The sequence below is a fragment of the Peromyscus californicus genome, unplaced genomic scaffold (assembly GCF_007827085.1).
Source record: "Peromyscus californicus insignis strain IS unplaced genomic scaffold, ASM782708v3 Scaffold_24__1_contigs__length_46423439, whole genome shotgun sequence".
NCBI classification, from domain to species: domain Eukaryota; kingdom Metazoa; phylum Chordata; class Mammalia; order Rodentia; family Cricetidae; genus Peromyscus; species Peromyscus californicus.
This window is the reverse complement of record NW_026294535.1, coordinates 45707372-45728945: the sequence shown is the minus strand read 5'-3', so window position 1 is coordinate 45728945 and position 21574 is coordinate 45707372. Positions and strand designations below refer to the sequence as shown.

Here is a 21574-nt window from a genome sequence, read left to right as displayed (position 1 = left end):
AGCAAGTATGCCCCACTAATTGTAAAACCTCATCAGCCAAGGATTTTTGCCTGTATTTTTTTACAATACCATCTTTGCATGGTTTGAATGAAGCCAACTTAATCATGATGGCTGATCTTTTTGATGTGATCTTGAATTCTGTTTGCAAGTATTTTGTTGAGTGTTTTACATCTGAATGAGTCATGAAAATAGGTTTATAATTTTTTTCTTTCTCTCTTTTTTTAAAGCTATGTCTTACTACAATTTTGGTATCAATGTAATAGTAGTGGCTTTATTTTAAAAGTTTGGAATCATTTCCTTTATTAGTTAAGAAAGTCTTTTGTCAGTGTTTTAATCCTATTGATAGCTATAGGTATGTGTAAAATGTTTATTTTCTTCTGTTTAATTTTGGTAGGCCAAATGCTTTTTAAAAATTAATCTGTTTAAAAAAATTCTAGTAGTGTAGTATCAGCTTTTAAGATACGTCCTAGTACTAAGGCTCATATCATGAGATGAAACCCATGCTCAACGTTGCCTAAGTGGCTAACAACCTAAAACTAGATAGGCTGTGGACCTAGAGAAAACCAAATACTATTGTTTTGCTAAAGGAATGCAGCAATTAAATGACTCCTAACAACATTCTGCTATGCTCACAGATAAATATCTTGTTCAGCCACCACCATCAGAGAAGTTTCATCCTGCAGTATATGAGAACAAATATAGACAGTCACAACTGAACAAAGTACAGAGAGTAGGAGAGCTTGCAACACTCAGTCCAAAAAAAAAAAAAAAAAAAAAAAAGATGTATCTATCAACTCCCTCCCCTCGGAGATCAGGGAACTGTGAAGGAAGAGGCAGGAAGATTTTAAGAGCCAATGAGGATGGAAGACACCAAGGAAACAGGCCTTCTAGACACAACAGGACTGACATACATACAAACATACAGATGCCAGAGGAGGACGTTAGGTGTCTCTATCACTCCTGGAATTATTTGCTTGAACCAGAGTCTGTCACTGAATCTGGGGCACACTCTTTGGCTAGGCCTTTGGCCAGCTAGCTCCAGGGTGTCACTAACTGTGCCCCACCCAAGAACTGGGGAAACATTTGACCTCTTCTATGATTACATGGGGGTGCTGGATTCCAAAAGGAGGTCATCACGCTTGCATAGCAAGCATTTTGCCCAGTGAGCTATTTCCTTAGGCCCTTCTGTTTATTATTACATTTGGCATTTTTATAAATTCTAGGAACAAGTCCTTTTGCAGATATATAATTTCCAACTATGTTTTTCTGAACTTATGTATTCCTTCTCAATCATAAAATGTCTTTTGAAAAGCAGAGGTTCTTAATTTTATTTATTTCAATTTATCATTTGTTTTCCTTTTGATAAGCTAGTGAAAGATGATAACATCTCTATTTCAATAAATATTTGAGTCATCTTTATTGACACATTCAGATGCTTTCAAAATATGATGACACTGTTTAGGAAAATGAAAATAATGAGAAAAGTGAATATATGTTAATCGTCCTGATAGTCCATTTAGTTTTACACTTAAATGCCTCAGAAATGTTATTGGTACTACAGTTCATGAGTTACTGCAGAGGAAAGATGAATTCAAAGAATGAAGAATTAATGCAAGAATTTAACCAGACATTTTTAGTTAGATACTAAAGAAAATCTCATGTTCGGTTCATTTTTTTCTTTCTCTCCTGTTTCTTTCCATAATTATTTTATCCAGATAGGTATTAAATTATATGAAAATGAAAATTGTAGTCAATTATTTCTGTACAAGACATGAAAGAATTGTTGTAGTCGGAAGGTTTCTCCAGTCCTGCCCAGACCCCATAATCCCACATTCCTCCGGTCCCACCTGGCCCCTGAGGTCTTGCAGCCACTTATAAAATAATCATTCAGAAGCTTAATATTAATTACCAATTTCATGGCCTAAGGCAGGCTTCTTGCTAGCTAGCTCTTATAACTTAACCTATTTTTATTAATCTATAAGTTGCCACATGGTCATGGCTTACCAGTACTTTCACATCTTGCTTCTCCTGGCGACAGCTGGTGTCTCCTTCCTCTCTTCACTCTCTCCCTTAGATTTTCCCACCTCACTCTATCCTCCCCTGGCATAGGCCAAACGGTTTTATTTATCAACCAATCAGAGCAACACATATTCACAGTGAACAGAAGACATTCCACAGCACTTCCCATTTTATGTCTAATAAAAAAGGAGGGTTTTAACTTTAACATGGTAAAATTACATATAATAGAACAGTTATCAAGCAGGAGTTACTGTTATAATATTTAGTCTATTTGTATTTGGCAAAATTAAAGAAAATATTCTATCTGTCCTATATTTGTGAGTCTAAAGTTTTATATCTAATTTATCTATCATGACTAAGAAAAACTATAATTATAACTATCTAGTCTTCAACTACATCAAAGACCGCAGAAGGATATAATATTACCTAAGTAAACAAGAAATGCATTGTAAGCAACTTCCAAAATTCTGGAAATGACAGAGACACCTGCCTGCCTGAACAGTCATCCAAAGTTCCTCTGTAATGTTGGGGCATCCATCTTCAGCCAATAGGTCTAGAGTTTTTTAGTCGCTTCTCCCTGTGTGTCCTGTAGGATATTTGGCAGTCTCCTCTGCAAAGCAGGAACCTGAAGAACCATTTTGTCTTGCAAATTTCAGTGGTCACCTTCCTATGGGTCCTGCTTGTCCAGTTTATATAACATATTATCAACAGTCCAGGCAACAGCAGTTTCTTGCCCAAATGATTATTTTTGCCAAGAAGAGATAAATTCCACATAGAGTATATAGAGTGTCTTTGATGTCCATCTTTCTCTTTGAAGTAAATGGGTGTTGCCAGGAACAGACATGTCTCACTCTCCAGAAAAGTCTAAGTTTTTAAAACATTTTAAATGCCATATTCTGGAGGTCTTTGAAGTGTTTGAAGATCACCTATCTAATTGAAATATATCTATGTCTATCTAGAAAACTTAACTAACATGACTGTAAGTGTGCTTATCATAGATGACTACTAATCTGTATTTCTTAATTATACATTACAATATCAAATGAGCTGTACAAACATAATACCTTAAACAAGAGTAGAAATATACATACAATATAACAAAATTAACTTTAAATTTGTAATAAACTAAAATCTATAGCAATTTAAAACATGTTACACACATTGTTGCTCTTTAAAAGTAGATTCAATAATCTACCCTTTCATCCTATCATAGCTATCCCCCTTGTTTCTTTAGAAAGATATTGACTATGACCAATAACAATTTGTAGCAAATCTCTAAACAAAGACAATATCTATAATCCAGTTATTGGGAATGTGGGTGTCGTTTTCTAGGCTACTTCCTGCTGATTGTGGGCACTGGTAGTCTTATGAGGATCCTGAGAAAATTTGAGATAATTGTCAAGTCTTGGGAGGACTGGCTATAACCTTTGTTTGATAGGTACCATCTGTTATGGTTCAGGAGGTCTGGCTTGATCAAATCTGATTCATCTTAACCTGGAACAAATCCATAGCCTCCAGCTTCCTGTGGAAACAAAAGCAGAGCCTCCTTTCCAAAGCAACATATCCTTAGATCCAAATTTTGAAGTCAAGATAACTTTAAAATACATATATTGGTTTGACTTTGCAGCCTTTATAATCAAATATTTTTCTGCAGTTAAAAATCTGAAAGACAATATAATCCAGACTCTCTGTGTGATTTCCATCTTTACATGGCTTATTTTTATATTACTTTTACTGTCTCTTTAAAGACTTTATTTTTAAAAATTATCTATTTCTTTATATAACTGCATATGTTACTTTTCCTCTCTCTTCCAAGCCTATGTACATTTTTACACACACTGTAAACCATTTAGAGTTTTATTCCATCTGAACCTGTTTTTTGTGTATATGTTGCTTTAAACTGTAGCGTGGCTAGGACTGAAACAGCAGCTTTGGCTGCTGACTCCACCCATCTCAGCTCCCACCGTGGCAGTGGTACTTTACTGCCAGCTCACCACCCATCTGGGAAGCAGTGGATCTATGCCTCCACCTAGCAGAGTATAGCCCAGAAACATTTTTTTAAACAATCAAAAGCTAGTAAATCTGCCACACAGCATGCTGTGTGACTTAGACACACTACTGTGTACTGCAGCAAGAATCTGCCATGCTGTGTTCAAGCTCACACACCACAAACCCACCATACTGTAGCTCATGGCTTGCCTGAGACACAAGTAGGAAGCTGTCTTTAGCTCTGTTTAGAATCTGTTTTTAAAGCTTTCTTGGGTTTTAGGTGGAAACTTGAGCCAACATGTTGGGCAACCAAATGTAGTCAGAAGGTTTCTCTGGTCCTGCCCAGGCCCCACGGTCCATATTCCTCTGATCCCACCCACCCCCATGGTCCTGTGGCCACTTATAAAATAATCATTCAGAAGCTTAATATTAATTACCATTTGCATGGCCTAAGGCAGGCTTCTTGCTAGCTAGCTCTTATAACTTAACCCATTTTTATTAATCTATAAGTTGCCATGTGGCCATGGCTTACCAGTATTTTTACATCTTGCTTTTCCTGGTGGCAGCCAGTGTCTCCTTCCTCTCCTTTCTCCTTTCACTCTCTCCCTTGGATTTTCCTGCCTGGCTCCATCCTGCCCTGCCATAGGCCAAACAGCTTTATTTATCAGCCAATCAAAGCAACACATACATACAGAAAGACATCCCACAGCAAATTGTGTTAATTCAAAGCAATACAGCAGCTGTTGCTCTATGAGACAGAATAAAATTACTAAGGCAAAAATAATTATTGATGTAATTTTCATGCATTCTTTTAAGACTGTGGATGTGCTTTGGGGGAGTTCAGTTGAAAAAGTACAATAGGCAATAAGTTCTCTGAGAACGCAAATGGATAACTTTTCTGTTTTATTGAGTAATAATCCCTTTAGAGTTGCTGGGGGAGTGAGCAGCTCAATTCTAAAGCCTGGGACATGAGAATAGCCATTTATGTCATACTATAAAGAGAGTGCAGGTTCTGTCTTTTTTTTTTTTTTTTTTTTGGTTTTTCGAGACAGGGTTTCTCTGTGTAGCTTTGCGCCTTTCCTGGGACTCACTTGGTAGCCCAGGCTGGCCTCGAACTCACAGAGATCCGCCTGGCTCTGCCTCCCGAGTGCTGGGATTAAAGGCGTGCGCCACCACCGCCCGGCTGCAGGTTCTGTCTTATGGTGTAAAGTTCCAGTTATTTAGGAATTGTGAGACAAGGCAGAAACTTCTGATTATATTATCACATTAGTTAATAAAATATTCCAAATCAATAAACTAAGTAGTTCATAGTTAAGAAAATCACTCCAACAAAGTAAAACAGAGTTTTTCTTTGTTCTGCTTTATAAAAGGAAGTATACAGATAAGTATCAGTGAAATAACCCTAAAGCCTTACACTCATAGGAACAGTCACTACAGTAACCTGGAAACCATGACTCTGAGATCAATGGACTCAGTCTGGAAGATAGGAGGTTGGAAATGGGAGGGGGAAATGCCATGTTTCATTCACCTATGGGCTAAGTGGATGACTTAAAGGCTTAAAAAACAAAAGAAATGATAGGTGGAAGATAGGGTATGTCTCAGTATTTATCAAGCCAGAATAGAAACAAAAATAATTATATCACTCTAAAAACATTGCAAAATATCAGTATTTACTACATCTTGGTTCCCATGGAGTCCCTGCTTGAACAATTTAATCCCATTTGGGAAACAATTACACATTTAGGTTATTTCTGAGTGTGCCTTAAATGGTCTATAAGATGGTTACAAACAACTTTTAAATAATTAATTCAGTGACAATCATTTGATTTAGCTTCACAATCTTAAATTTTAATTAAGCTTCTATTCCTCTCTTCAATTGATCTGACTATCTGTATGCTAGACCCACTGTCATGTTTACATATTGCCTCAAAATTTACAATATTTTAAACCAATGACCCTCATCAGCCCTCTGTCTCTAATACAGACTATGTCTGATATTATTTACAAGGATAATCTCTCTAAAATTAAAAGTTAAACACTCAAGTGTCCATCTTGCACACACTTTCAATGACTTCTGTAATTGTAAGACCTATGTACAGACTATGCTTCAAGATAGAAGGTGCATATTAAATATATAATGATATATGCCAGATATCTCAGCTAAGAAACACTTGAAATAATAACTTGGAATATCACAAAGAAATGCAAAATGTGTGAGGTCATAAATATATGATCTAATTATTTGGCAACATGGTTATATATTTAATATAATATTTGTACCACAAATCATATGCAATATAATTCAAGCAAAACAAAAATATTTTAAATATTTGGAAATTATTGACATGATAGATTTAAATCCACACACTTTACTAAATAACAGATCCTGTCATGTTTTGATCCATTCACCTCTGCCACCTTATTGCTGCTTTCACCTTCATGATTACATTAAGGGAATTGTGAGACAGGCATCTTTGTGTCTTTAGAAGTTCAGGTGTTATCTTTTACTGAGTGGTACATAGTATCAATAGAGTGGATTCACTGAACAACTGTGTAGGTTGCATATGTCCTATGTAATACTTGGAGAAATTAGGACAGAAAATCTTGCCTAATCTGTACAGAGAAAGTGTCTGGTAAGGTGAGACTGTCCGGTAAGGGGGTTGTGTCTGTGATGTGGAGGTGTGAAGTACATGAGTGCTCATGTATGGATGCTAGAGGAAAATTCTTAGGGATAAATTCTCACCATGGATTCTGGGAATCAAACTCAAGTGCTCACACTGGCATGGGAAGGGTTTTTAACCACCAAATCGTCTTGACTCCTCTCCAGATAAGTTCTTAGAGGCCCTTTAACCATTAGTTATGCTCACTTTGCAATGCATAGATTTGTTTAGTACCCTTGTAGAATTTGCATGTTCTTGTACCTTACTATTCTTTCCTTTATTTTTCAATCTTAAAAATGATTTCCTTATATTTTGAGATTACATTTCTCTCCTCACTTCCCTCTTTCCAATCCTCCTTGCTCTCTTTCAAATTCACATCCTAGTTTTTACATTAATTGTTGTTATATATGCAATTTTTTCACCTTGGCATGATTATATTCTCTTGAAAGATTTTTCCTTGAAATTCCACAAAAGTCACACCATCTGTCCCACAATATTTTTGAGACATTTCATATAATGATAATTTAGCACCACATAATAATATTTGGTTTAAGTGTTTGTGGCCTATACAGATATTGAAGACCACTTACAGGAAAGTAATGAGTGTCTCCCAATGATTAGATATTATAGATATACATTGCATTGATGTTCAATCAAATAATAAATCACACATAGAAAATTGCTACTATACAAAGTTTATTTTATTTAATACAATGGTTTCTGGAAATAGGTATGTAATAATAATACATACTCATAAAAATACTTTCAGAAAGGAATTGGAGGAAGTTAGTTATTGTGGAGTACAATCTTTCAAGGAAAAGTAGAAAAGTAGAACTGAGTGACAGAGTTCTTCAGGGGGAAAAATCCCACATATGAAGTAACTGCTGTCATAGGAAAACACAAAAATCATAAAAAATATATGAAATAGAATTTCCATTTTAAATGTGTGGTTGCTGTGTATATCACAATTTTAAACTGTGTTTTGAAAAATGCAGTCTTTGTAATACATCCCAGAATACTTCTTTCACCTGCTGGTTTCTTAGTGTATAAATGAAGGGATTCAGAAGAGGAGCGATTGAAGTATACAGCAAAGCTACACCTTTGGACACGGTTACTCTCTCCCTTGCAGATGGCTTAATATACATAAAGATGCAACTGCCATACGTTATGGAGACAACAATCATGTGAGAAGTGCAGGTGGAAAAGGCTTTGGTTCTTTGCTGTGCGGAAGGGAAATTCATAATAGTCTTAATGATGAAAGTGTAAGAGAGACTCACTAGTACCAGTGTGACTACAAGTGTCACCACGGCCAAGACAAAGGACATCATTTCTAGGACATGAGTGTCTGTGCAAGAGATCTGTAGGATAGGAGAAGTTTCACACATAAAATGATCAATTATTCTGGAATCACAGAAATCCAGCTTCAGACCCATGGCCAATGGGGGAAAGATGATTAAGAACCCAGTCACCCAGGAGCTGATGACAAGTTGGTGGCACACTCGGCTGTTCATGATGATGGGGTAGTGCAGTGGTCTGCAGATGGCAACATAGCGGTCATAGGACATGGCAGCCAGGAGGTAAAACTCTGTGACTCCCAACAAAAGAATAAAAAACAACTGAGCTGCACAATTATTATAAGAAATAGTTTTGTCTCCAGTCACAATGGTTGTCAAGAATCTGGGAATACACACTGTTGTGAACATGATTTCCAAAAAGGAGAAATTACGGAGAAAGAAGTACATTGGAGTCTTGAGGCGAGGGTCCAGCAGGGTGAGGAGCACAATGATTAAGTTCCCCATCAGACTCATCATATAATTGAGAAAGAGAAACAGAAAAACTACAATCTGCAATTGTGGGTCATCTGTCAGTCCTAAAAGAATGAAGTCAAGTTCCACTGATTGATTCTTCATCCCCTTTTGTAAGCCTTAGAGAACTAAAAACAAATAAAATATTTTATGTGCATTAGAATTTATATGCCTACACTAAAGCAGAAGAGGAGATACATCATTTGCAAATGTTTTCTAGCCTGAAATTTCAGGTTACACATAATTATATGCCATAGGTTAATTACAGACTTGTCCTAGTCTTTTTGTGTTCAACATTCTTCACATAAAACACCTCCACCCCTAAAATGTAATAGTATTTTTCTCATTAGTTTGCATAAGTGTAAATTAACACATTCACTTCCAAATGTCCTCTGTTATCAAGCAGGCCATAAGCTTCTGGTCCTCTGAGTCTGGATTACGGGCCGTGCCACTGGCTCTAGCTTATTTGTGGACTTTTTTAAACATATTTTTGAAATTATAGTATAATTACAATATTTTCCCTTTCCCTTTCCTCTCTCTAAACCTTCCCATGTATCCCACCCCCTTGCTCTCTTTCAAATTCGTAGACTTTTTTTTAAAATACATGTATATTCCTAAATACATAAGTACAACTTGCTCAGTCTGTATAATGTTACTTGTGCATCTGATTTCAGGGTGGACAGTTCGGTGTTGAGTAAGCAGTTGGTGCTCTCTTACCTTTGAATGAGTTCACTAAAGCTTCTTCTTTGCTATTTTTATTCCTTTTTCATTTGTCTTATTAATATTGTTTTCCTTTGCCTATACTACTTTTATGAACCAATTTTTGAGAAAAACAATGCTTTAACAAGCAATGAATTTTCCAAAAATCAGTATTAGTGAATAATTTTAAAATTGGCTTCTGAAGATGCTCAGGCTTTAGTTTTCATCAAGCAAATGTTTACTTTTTATTTTCCTGTTATCCTTAACATTCATATGTGAACAGATGCTAGATATTAATCATTTTTGAATGATGTAAGTTTAGCAAACTTAGATTTATGATTATGATAATAAGAATGACTTATTACAGAATCTTCACACCACTTTATAAAACAGTCAAAGAAAAACAAATATAGAAGTAAGTTAAAAATAAAATACATTAATCTGTTAACACATAACCTCAAAATATCTACCCCTTAAAACATTCCATAAAATATAAGAATTCAGTACTCCAAATGCAATTCCCTTAATTGGACTTACTGTGCATTAGCCTTCGTTTCGTATTACAAAGTTAATTTAAAATCAGCATGGACTCACCTTTTCATGTCTATCAATCGTCCTGCTTTGTCAGTTAAAGATAATTTCAATTGTTTATGTGATTGTTATTTTACTATCCAGTAGAAATACTCTTACTATTTTTGTCAGAAAAGGCACAATACATGTTATACTTCCATAAAGAATTTTCACATTCCTTCAATTTCACATTTACTGTGGAAATTTGAGATTATGATGGTAATTTTAACATGTGCCATCTGATAGGCTGAATTTTGTGAAATCTCATTCTTAGTGTTGAGATCACTATCATCCCAATCCTCCAATTAGATGTCATTCTTCAAGATGAAGTAAAAATCGGGAGTCATAAGAAGAATATGAAATCATTGCTGAAATATACACAACTCTTACAACAAAGATGCCTCATAGCCAACTGTGCACTTATAATGCTCTGGTTCTACCGTTTCCCACTTCTTACCACCTCAAGGGAATCTACTGAAATTACAAATCCTCTCTAGGGATTACTGTTACAAAATACTCATTATTGATAATAAAAGATACCACAGTAGTCTAGTCTTAGTCAAGGATTAGAAAAAGCATCCCATAGGAGTCATAAATGACTTAGAAAAATCAAGAAAATTTATCAGGAGCAGCAACAGTTCACTGTAGTTGCTATGGATTTTCAAAATTAGCCCCTGTTGGGGCTATGATTTATAAACATTCTATACTTCTATAGACTGTCTTTTAATCCTGTTGGTGTTTTCTTTCTTTCTTTATTTTTACTTTGGGTTAATCTTACTTATCTATTTTGGTTTTTGTTCTTGCATTTTGGTGTCATGTCTTTCAAATCATCATTAAAAACAGTGTCATTGGGGCTAGAAAGATGGCCCTCGGTTAAGAATACTGGTTGTTCTTCTAAAGGACTTGGATTTGAATCCTAGCACCCATATGACCTCACAACAGTATGCAACTCCAGTCCCAAGTGGTCCAACGCCTTCTTGTCTCCATGGGCACTGCACACATAGTATACAGACACACATGCTGACATAGGAAGTAAAAATCAAAGAAAAAAATTAAATATAGAAGATCAATGTGAAGTTGACCTCCATGTTTTCTTATAAGACTTTTAAAATGCTAGGTATTATATTTATATAATCCACTTAGAGTTGTTTTTTGTTAGTGGTATAAACCAAGTATATATTAATGTATTTCTTTGTGGATATTCACCTTTTCCAACACCATTTGTTGAAAAATCTATCTTTTGCGCATTATATATTCTTGGCATGCATGTTGAATATTTGTTGACAATATCTGTGTAATTCTAGGCTCCATGCTCCATTATGTTGGTTTGCATACCTAATTTTATCCTAGTGCAGCAGAATAAATTTACAGTTACTTTTTATAACTTGGTGTTAAAAGAACTCTTTCTCTATTTAGAGGTAACAAATATATAACCCCTCCTTACAGAGCACCAATGACAAACCAGGGTCTGACTTAGGGAACTGAGTTTACTGGGACTACTTATAGAGGAAGAACCTACTACTATGGTTCTGTTCAATGAACATAGTATTAAATTTACTGCCAGTTACATCATAATAACCATAGATTAGTGAACTGATCAATTCTCAACAGAGAAACTTCTTTCTGCAACAGATAGTGATAAACACAAAGACCTATAACTTGTCGAGGTGCAAATAATAGTAGACTGTTGAGTGTTTATCATTGAACAGAAAATCTGTATCACATTCCATCGTTCTAAGGCTCAGAGATCATTATGGAAGACAGGGAGGAAAGAGTGTAAGAGCCAGAAGCATTGGATGACTAGAGGGAAACTATTTCTGTACACCACATGAAGATACACACGTGAGTTCACCGCAGGTAAGATAGTATACTCGAGACCTGTGCAGGCTCAGGACAGACAAAAACTCCAGCATAGAGAGGTAAGGTGGCCATGAAGTCCAACCCCTAGCTAAGGAGCTATTTGTAATTGTTATCTCTTGTGAGCATTACTTTTCTTTAAGGGTATGACTCCTGGTATACTGGTCACTCTAGAGTGAAGGCCATACAACCAAGTACAATACAAACTGTATTTGATGTGTTCAAAAATTAAAAAAGAGGACACAAAATTGTGTGTGTGTGTGTGTGTGTGTGTGTGTGTGTGTGTGTGTGTGTGTGTGTGTGTAATGGATCTGAGATGAGTCAGGAAAGGGGATGAATATAATGAAAGTACATTGCATGAAATCCCCAAAGAACTAATAAGAATGAGAAAAATTCAACTAAGAAAATCAATTATATTACTCTATAGCGGCCAGGTGTTTCCATAGCACCTAAGATTGTTTGATGACATGGTACCTGCACATTTGAAACATAGTGGTTGAGAAGTGCAGAATAGGAGGAAGAGTGAAAGTACAAGCTTGACTTAGAGGTACTGTTTCTGGTGGAAACCCTCATCACTTTCCAAATAGTGAATCACCCCACACTAGCAGTGCAGGAGCTGCATGCCAACTGCGATTTCAGTGGTTGAATATTGAAAGAAGCTTGAATGTGCTTCTCAGTCTTGGGTTGTTCTCCTTGCAGCTATGCTTAATACTTTTATCTGTCTTTTCTTCTTTCCATTCTTCCGGTCTGATGAAAGAACTTCCTCCATCTGGTGCTAGAAGGAACTATATAAAGGATATAAAGCAACACAGGCCAGTTTCAAATCAGGATATGACAATGGAGCAAAAGGACCTGGCTTTGACTACAATGTCCATCTAAAGTCTCTGGTACTAAAAGCAGTTGCAAAATTGATTTCCCCAAGACAGTTGTAAAGGTGAAAATTATATAAACACAGTATCTGTATGTGAAATAATAAAAATCAATTTATTTTCTATTTTTCTTTTATTGAAAATAGTTTTTTCATACAATATGTTCTGATTATGCTTTCCCCTTCTCCAACTCCTCCTAAATCCTCCCCATCTCCCTTCCCATCTGAATCTACTGCCAATACTAAATGATCAGCCTTGAAAAATACTTATAAGTAATATTATATATCTCTAAAGACATTGAAAAAATATTTTTTTCCAATTAAAACAAGCTTTATTTTAGAGGTGCACCCAGGACTAGCCTGCCTGCTGTCTCATCTTGTCAGGATTTTAGAGATAAGTCCCTTCTGGCCTTTTGAGGTCCCTTTCATGGGAGAGAGGTAAAAGATCAACAGTTTATAGGGGTGAGAGAATTAGCTGTTAGAGATTGTTAGTAAAAATACAGTGAAGAGGAAGACAAAGATATAAGATATATCATGTAAATGGGCTCAAGTTGCAAAAGAAATAAATTGAAGAAGATAACTTGAAAAAGATGGAAGGACTTCCCATGATCATAGATGAGCAGAACTGATGTTGTGGAAATAGCTACATTGCCAAAAGCAATCTACTGAGCAACACAATCCCCCTTAAAATCCAAATGACATTCTTCACAGAACTAGAAAAAAATCCCAAACTCCATTTTGAAACATAAAAGACTCCAAGTTAGAATAGATGATGGACCCTGGGGACTCCACCCCTCATCAGTAGTTCTATATGTCATAATTCAAAAACATGTATATGCAATTGCATTTAGGATTATACTAAACATAGTACATGCATCCAGTATTCTGGTGATGGATATTTAAATGGTGTCCCATCTTTGTTGGAAAAAGTCAATGTTTTGTGTACACTTATGGTTTTGCACAAGTGGATATAATTACACAAAACATCCTACAGATGTAACACACAGAATTTCCAGGCTAGGACTACACATATTGTAAATGCTGATGGCCTTTTACTCATGTAAAAATACCTGTTTCTACGCCTGCTGGAATATTCTGGTTAAAATGCAGTTTTTCAGATCTGGATTGATTTAAAAAAGAGTGATTCACCAGCTGTGGGTAGTCTGCAGTTCCTCTGCTGTAACTGAAATTGAGAGGGTTTCTTGCCTTAAAAGCCACCCACATCTCTACTTTTCCTTAGGTTGTTAATGACTTAGAAGAACAGTAAGCTAGAACAGAAATGGGAGGATCATGGAACACGTGACATGCAAGCTGAAGGAAGACTCTCTGGGGAAAAGGTAGGGCAGAATGGGACTTGGGGATAATAGGGGAATGGAACAAGAATGGGAGAGGAATGAAGGAGGACCAAGAATAACGACAAACATATGAAACCTCCACGATGAAGCACTATTTGTGTGATAGCATACAAAATTAATTTTAAAAGTTAGATATTAATGCACAGAAATATATCTTATGGTTAAACAAGACAAAAGCAATTGATTAACAAAAAATAATAAAATATACTCAATATCTATTTTGGAAAATATAAAAATTTTAAAACATGTAATACACTAAACTCTTACATGGTCCTAACTACCTTATGAACATTATATACTATATGTATTTATATACTTGGTCCTCTATCTCCCCTATCAAAATTATATACTACATATATACATATATACATATATACATATATATATAGAGAGAGAGAATTTATGAGTAAAGATACAAAGTGTCACATAGGCTATATTATAGAGCATTAAACTGGGTAATTTAAAATGTAAAGAAAACAGGAGTCAGGTGGAAAATACAATGACCACTCTGTATGTCCCTTTATACTACTGTTCACTATTGTATATACACTTGCATCTCATATTTATGTGTTAGTTTGAATTTTATTTTTTTAATTAAAATATTGTTTTTTAAAGTTTTATTTTTTAAATTTGAACATCAGTAATTGGTTTCATTATGGTATTTTCACACATAATTTTCCTTTTTTATCTTCCTCCCTGCTTCTTTCCCAGCCAACCCCCAACTTGGTACCCTTCTTTCCCTGCTAGGCCTCTTTCCCTTTATGTCACATATATTCTATTTCCATCTTCTGTGTCTTAAAACCTCCTTTCTCACCTCTTGTGGTACCCTTTCTAGTTACATAGCCTAGACACACAACCACAGCCATATATGAATGAATGAATGCATTATATGTATTCACATATATAAAAATTAAAATAGGATATGCCTGAGAGCATTCAATTTTGGTTTTTCCCCTGAGCCTGAGTTACTTTACTCAATATAATAATTTTCAGATCAATTTTTTCTACAAACTTCACTATTTAATATTTATTTATGGTTAAATAAAATTCCATTGTGTGAGTGTACCATACATTTATCTGTTGATGAACAACTAAGTTGGTTCCATTTCCTTGGTATTACGAATTGAGAAAAAAATAACAAGAAAGTTCAAGTATCTTTGTGGTAGGATTTAGAATTATTTGGATATATGCCAAGGAATTATATGGTTGGGTAATGTACAAGTTTCGTGAGAAAATTCCATATTGATTTCCATAGTGGATACAACATGTTGTATTATCACCAGCAGCAAACAAAGTTTGCTTATATGTAAGGATATTAAACGTTTTCATTAATTGCTCACATTCTCTGGGCCCCTGAGATACACAGATGAATAAAATAAAGACACTACCCTCAACAAATGGCCCATTGTAGATTAGTTCACTCAGATTTAACCAACCCCAAGATAATTGAGAATAAATTATCTCCCGAGTGAAGAGTCCATGTGTTTATTAGGAAAATTAAGTTTGGCTGAAGGGAAAGCAGGTTGATTGCCTCATCTCACTGGTCTACAATACTTTCATCTCCCTGTATTGCTGTGATTTCCAGACAGGTAGTTCATGACCACATTACATCTCCTGAATTAACCTCTGCTTGCTTCCTTTCTTCCTCCAAGCTAGTCTCTCAGGGATTTATAGTGACCACAGAAGGTAAAATTGTCTAATTCTTATGTAATATTCATTCTTTACCTTCTGCAGAGAACTTTAAAATGTGCCACCCACTATTCCCTGGATTAATGAATTGCAATGATTTAAAACATATTTATAGTCGAGTTCCAGCATATTTCTGTTCATATGGAAGAATTAAGAACATTATATATAGAGGCTGTCAGACCTCCATGAGTTCAAAGCCAGTCTGGTCTACACAGTGAGTTCCAGGCCAGCCAGAGCTATATAGTAAGACCCTCCCTACACACACACACACACACACACACACACACACACACACACACACACACACACACACACACACAATGCAGAGAGAGAGAGAGAGAGAGAGAGAGAGAGCAATTTATTTTACTTCAAAGTGAGACTACTAGAAATCTTTCTTTCGGTTAAGCATGTGCTTAATCTATGATAGAGGGTTTATATAATAATAGAAGCAACTTTTAGCTGAATGCCAAAAATTATAAAATATATTTTATACTTTAAGAAAATAAAGGAAAATTTAAGATCACCTTTCTAATGGGTGTTAGTTATACAACATAAGAAAAGAATGTTCTGTGTTTTAAATAAATTTGTTTTGTATGTTATTTAAAACTTTATTAACTCAAAAGAATTGGAGAACTCAATCATTTTAGCATTTATTCTTAGTTGCACATTTAATATAGTTCAACCATTTCTCAAATGTTAATAACAACTTGGCTTTTGACATGCATGTTTGATGATAACTAGTGACAACTATGTATATTATAAACGAAGACAATACTGGACTATCAAAAATACTATATGGAAAAGGGGAAATGCCCATTACCATTTTTAATAATCACCTCTTGCCAAAAGTCCAGTTCCTGCTATACAAAGACAGCAATATCACATAATTGAGAACTTATGCCACAAACAGCATATTGTTTGTTATGTATTAGTATTGAACAGGACAGATAGAAGTGATGTATCTTACATCTTATAATTTCAATAAAGCAAAGCTAATGATTTTTTATTTATTCTGGATAGTCAGTCTTCAAAGAGAGAAGCAATATTTTTGCAAAAAAGAAAAAACTTCCTTATAAATTTCCTTTTATTCTCAAAAAGTAAGGATAAAGACACAAAGTAAATATTAAAAAGTTCATTAAACTATTACTTATGATAATCATATAAATGCATAATTTATTATAGTATTATGTTTCTCTTTTCTAGCTCTGTGATTAATTTTCCTCTTCTTTTTTTTTCTTTTTTTTTTTTCAGAGCTGAGGATCGAATCCAGGACCTTGCGCTTGCTAGGCAAGATCTCTACCACTGAGCTAAATCCCCAACCCCTAATTTTCCTCTTCTTATAACCAATGTAACGATAGTCCTACATGACTGTGGTTGCAAGCACAGGTATTTGTGATTATATATAAAAAAAGATTTTTCTAAGAGTGAAAATTTTTACAATGCTATGCATTATAATTGTAAATTTGTTCTTTGAATTATATTAATTAAATTCTGTAAGTTTCAAATGGCATCAAAATTGACTTTAAACATTAGATATTTCAGTTCTAAAAGCATGCAATCTTAAAAATGGAAAGCAATATATGTGCTTTCCAAGCAGATATTTCAGAACAGCATTCAAATTACAGGTGAAGTTAATAATTACTATGGAGGTAGTCTGTCTCTTAAAGCTGTATTACACATACAGAAATTTTGAGTATGAGCAAAGTTTTCATACAAAAATATTAACAAGGAAATTTTAAACATGGATCCATAAGTATATTTCCCTATTCAATATAGTATGTGTATACAGTCTCTATTTTCGATGGTAATGAACAAGTATTGGCTTTGACCTGCATGCTATGATGATAAATTAATGACATCTATATATGTCTTTATAAAGGAAGACAATACTGATTATCAAAATGTTAAATGAAGGACAGAAAATGCCCGTGTAGTAATTCTTACAGAAAAAGAGAGTCAATGCATCATTTTGTTGGAGATGATAATGTCAATATACAAACATTTCAATTCCACTTCATAAAATAAACTCTTTGATGTCTTTTTCATCGATACATTTTATTACAAGAGAAAATCAGTATGAAAAACTACACTGTAGTTACAGAGTTTGTGCTCTTGGGAATATCAGAAAACAGAGAGCTTCAGGTAATAATTTTCATCTTTTTATTAATAACTTACATATTAAGTATCACTGGAAACTTAATCATCATCATCCTCACCTTGCTAAACTCTCACTTAAAGACTCCTATGTATTTCTTCCTCCGGAATTTCTCCTTCTTAGAAATTACATTCACCAGTGTTTCCATCCCCAGATTTTTGGCATCAATAATTACTAAAGTCAAGACCATTTCCTATAACAATTGTTTGGCTCAGTTATTTTTCTTCATCTTCATTGGTGTGACAGAATTTTTTCTTCTAACTGCTATGTCTTATGATCGCTATGTTGCCATCTGCAAACCACTGCATTACACCACCATCATGAACCAGAAAGTTTGCACCCTTCTTGTCCTTGCCTCATGGCTGGCAGGATTTCTAACCATCTTCCCACCACTCATGCTGGTCCTCAAGTTAGATTTTTGTGCTTCTAATGTCATCGATCACTTCTGCTGTGACTATTTTCCCCTCTTACAACTGTCTTGCTCAGATACTTGGCTCCTAGAAGTGATTGGTTTCTACTTTGCTCTGTTTACTTTGCTGTTCACGTTGGCGTTGGTGATTTTATCTTACATGTATATTATCAGGACTATTTTAAGATTTCCATCTATCAGTCAGAAGAAAAAGGCTTTCTCCACCTGTTCCTCTCACATGATTGTCATCTCCATGTCTTACGGAAGCTGCATATTTATCTATGTGAAACCATCTGCAAAAGAAAGGGCATCACTGACCAAAACAGTAGCTGTTCTCAGCACTTCAATTGCTCCCATGTTGAACCCTTTTATTTATTCCTTGAGGAACCAGCAAGTAAAACAAGCCTTCAAAGACTTAGTTCATAAAGTAGCTTTTGACAGAAACAAATGAAAACAATGTGCTAATGTGAAGTGTTGTTGTTGCAAATATTTTTATAAAAATTAAGAAAAGTTTAAATCTGTTATTCTCTGCTGATTTCACAATGTCTGTCTCAATAATGCGTTCTCTCTCACTCTCTTGCTCTTGTGCTTGCCCTCTGTAGCCCAGGCTTGCCTGAGCCTCTCATCATTTCTTGTACCTTATTCTCTAAAGTAGCTGGGATCACAGGCTTGACCACACCTATAAGTCTGGTTAAAATTCTGTGCCAAAGGGTTGGCCCTGAAAATACACATACAAGTAAACATCATATGGACTTAACAGGTTATATTTATGAATACACACACACACACACACACACACACACACACACACACACACACACACACACATGAGCATGCATGGACTAACAGTAAAAAAAAGGGGCCATGAATTTAAAGGAGAGTGGAGAGGGTGTATGGGAGGTTTTGGAGGGAGGAAAGGAAAGAGAGAAATGTTGTGATTATATTATAATCTTACAATTTTTTTAAAAGTTAAAAAATTTAAAGTATGAATAAAATTATGAATAAAAAACTAGTTACTATAGAATATAAATTACCTTGCTGGATAGTCTTAATAAAAAATATTTCATATTTTGTTTTTTAGAGGTATCACTGTTTTAATAAGCATATGCTTAAATTTTCTCTTCCATATCACTAATGAAACAGTAGCTACATAAAATATATCAAATAATTAGATATATCAAATGTGTTAGATCTAGTTTTATGTATCTCCCATTTTATGTGTGTGTGCATGTGTTGTTGTTGTTATTGTCCAGTGTATGCCGTGGTACGCAACATGGAGTCCTTAGCCTTAGTGGGCATGGTATAAATCTCTTTTAGGGGCTCAGCACTCATTCATCACTTATTCTCAGCACTTTATAGAGCCATGATTCTCTGCATTCACCTTGGTACACTGGAAAGAGAACATTTTTCTGATTAAGGCTGCTAGAAGCATTTTCTATGGGTGTTAAGGCAAATAGATAAAAACCAACTTAACCCTGTGTCAATTTAGCTAAGCAACAACATTCAGTTCCCCCACAAGAGTCCAGGATTTTCCTGCCATAGGATTTTGACAAGGTTTACAGCATGAAAACAGTTGGTTATCCCTAAAAGTAGCGAAGTAGTCATATCTTGCCTGAAAAATTGGTCGTATAGGTCATTAGATTCACATCTGGGAAAGACTGTTAATACCTTTTCTCTCCTTGTGGCTTACAAAGCATCATGCAAGACCCTGAAAGCTAACTGATATGGTATCATCTAATTCTAGTGTACAACCAAAAGGAATGGCAAAAGTCTGTTTATATGGGGGTCTCTGGGGCAATCATTACCAAAAAGCTCATCACATTTCTGGCACTGGTATTTTCTTTTAATTTTTACATAATTTTTATTTATTATTCAGGAATTTCACATCATTTCCCAATCCTCCCAAGTCTTCCCCCCACCCTTGTGATGTGACCTCACCCCACAAAAAAAAGAAAAAGAAAAAGAATTAAAAAAAAAAAAGAAAACCAAAGTTTAACTTGTGTTGAACATATACTCACATGGTCAAACTCCTGGTGGCCAGCCCCTTACAGAAAACTGAGTCCTTCCCACTCAAAACCCCAAAAGACGTCATCTTTGTAGATGTTGTAGACAGCTACACTTCAGCATCCTTATCACAATTTTTAAGAGTTCTCTTTGATGGCTTTCTGTCTAGGCTGTTGTGGAGGAAGTTGGGGAGGGGTATGGGTTGTCACAGAAGCCTTCTGTGGCCCTCTTTCTCAATTGTGAGTCTATAGTCAACAATACCATGACAAAAGTAGCTTCCTTGCCTTTTGCAGTCAGCAGGAGCACAGATTATGGACTTCCACATGGTCTCTGGCATCAGCATGCACAACAGTCCTCAGTATGGTCATAGTGGCAGTACAGACCATGGACTTAACATGGCCCTCTGCCACAGTAAGGGACACGGATACCATCACAGCCCACAGTGGCAGCATAGGCCAAGGACATCAACTTGGCCTCAGATGGCAGTGAAGACCACTCACAGCAATACGGCTTTAGGCGTCAGCACAGACCACAGATATCCACATGGCCTTTGGTGGTAACACAGGCCAGAGACATCAACAAAGGCCCAGCTGCAACAGGACCACAGATCCAGACATGACCCTCAGTGGCAGCAGGGCCCATGGATATCAGCGTGGCTTCAGACAGCATGACAGACCCAGGACAGCACGGCCTTTGGAGGTAACACGAGCCACTAACATCAACACAGCTTCTGACTTCTGTAGTACCACAGACATCCACATGAACCTTGCCCTTCAACACTGCTTGAAACAGTGGACCATGGATGCCAAAGAAGCCTCCAGGGGCCACATAGACCATAGAGGACCTTGGAGGAACTCCAATTCAGAAAATGAACAATTCTTCATCTTGGACATTCTGTCATTGTTCAGAACCAGGGCGATCAGCATGTTTGGGGCTGAGTCTGCACAAGCCCCAGACTGTTGCACACCACCCAATTAGCCCAGCTCAGCAAGGACATGCTGGCCCACCCACTGGAGCCTTCTCTCACACCTGTCATTACTGTTGTGTCTCTAGTTCTGCCTCTCTCCACTGCGTACTCACTGCTCCATTCCTCCATCTTTCTCACCTCTCCATTGAATTTGTCATAGTGGCATTGGAAATGGCAGTGTGTCATATAGATAGATAGATAGATAGATAGATAGATAGATAGATAGATAGATAGATAGAGATATAGCTCAAATGACTTTACATGCAAATATTCATTGCAATGAGTTGTTGGTCTGGTTCAAGGCCTCTGGTTTCTTTTATTTTTTTTGTAATTTAAAAAAAAAAGGTTTTTTTTTTCATTTTACATACCAATCCGGTTTCCCCTCCCTCCCCTTCTCCTGTCCCCCACCTTCCCCCATCCCACCCCCCATCCACTCCTCAGAGAGGGTAAGGCCACTCTTGGGGAGTCAACAAAGTCTGGCATACTAAGTTGAGGCAGGACCAAGCCCCTCCCTACTGTGTCAAGGTT

General features: G+C 35.9%; 2 protein-coding genes across 2 annotated transcripts; one reads left to right on the top strand and one right to left on the bottom strand.

The window, feature by feature from the left end:
* Positions 1 to 1331: 1331 nt before the first annotated feature.
* On the bottom strand, positions 1332 to 8578 carry LOC128119972 (olfactory receptor 6C6). The gene is made up of 2 exons (XM_052753743.1): positions 7676 to 8578; positions 1332 to 1367 (listed from the first exon to the last, which is right to left on the bottom strand). The coding sequence occupies exons 1-2, from the start codon at positions 8576 to 8578 to the stop codon at positions 1332 to 1334; spliced, it is 939 nt and encodes a 312-aa protein (XP_052609703.1).
* An 8991-nt stretch (positions 8579 to 17569) lies between these two features.
* Positions 17570 to 18526, top strand: LOC128120068 (olfactory receptor 6C3-like). Its single transcript, XM_052753820.1, has one exon. The coding sequence runs from the start codon at positions 17588 to 17590 to the stop codon at positions 18524 to 18526; it is 939 nt and encodes a 312-aa protein (XP_052609780.1). The 5' UTR covers positions 17570 to 17587.
* Positions 18527 to 21574: the final 3048 nt, after the last annotated feature.

Excerpts from the sequence above, each read along its gene's own strand:
- LOC128119972 (XM_052753743.1), bottom strand. The coding sequence starts at position 8,578 with ATGAAGAATCAATCAGTGGAACTTGACTTCATTCTTTTAGGACTGACA. Across the intron at positions 1,368-7,675 it reads TGAAAGAAGTATTCTGGGAT|CTTATCAAAAGGAAAACAAA; the intron begins GTATTACAAAGA and ends ATCTTTCACTAG.
- LOC128120068 (XM_052753820.1), top strand. The coding sequence starts at position 17,588 with ATGAAAAACTACACTGTAGTTACAGAGTTTGTGCTCTTGGGAATATCA.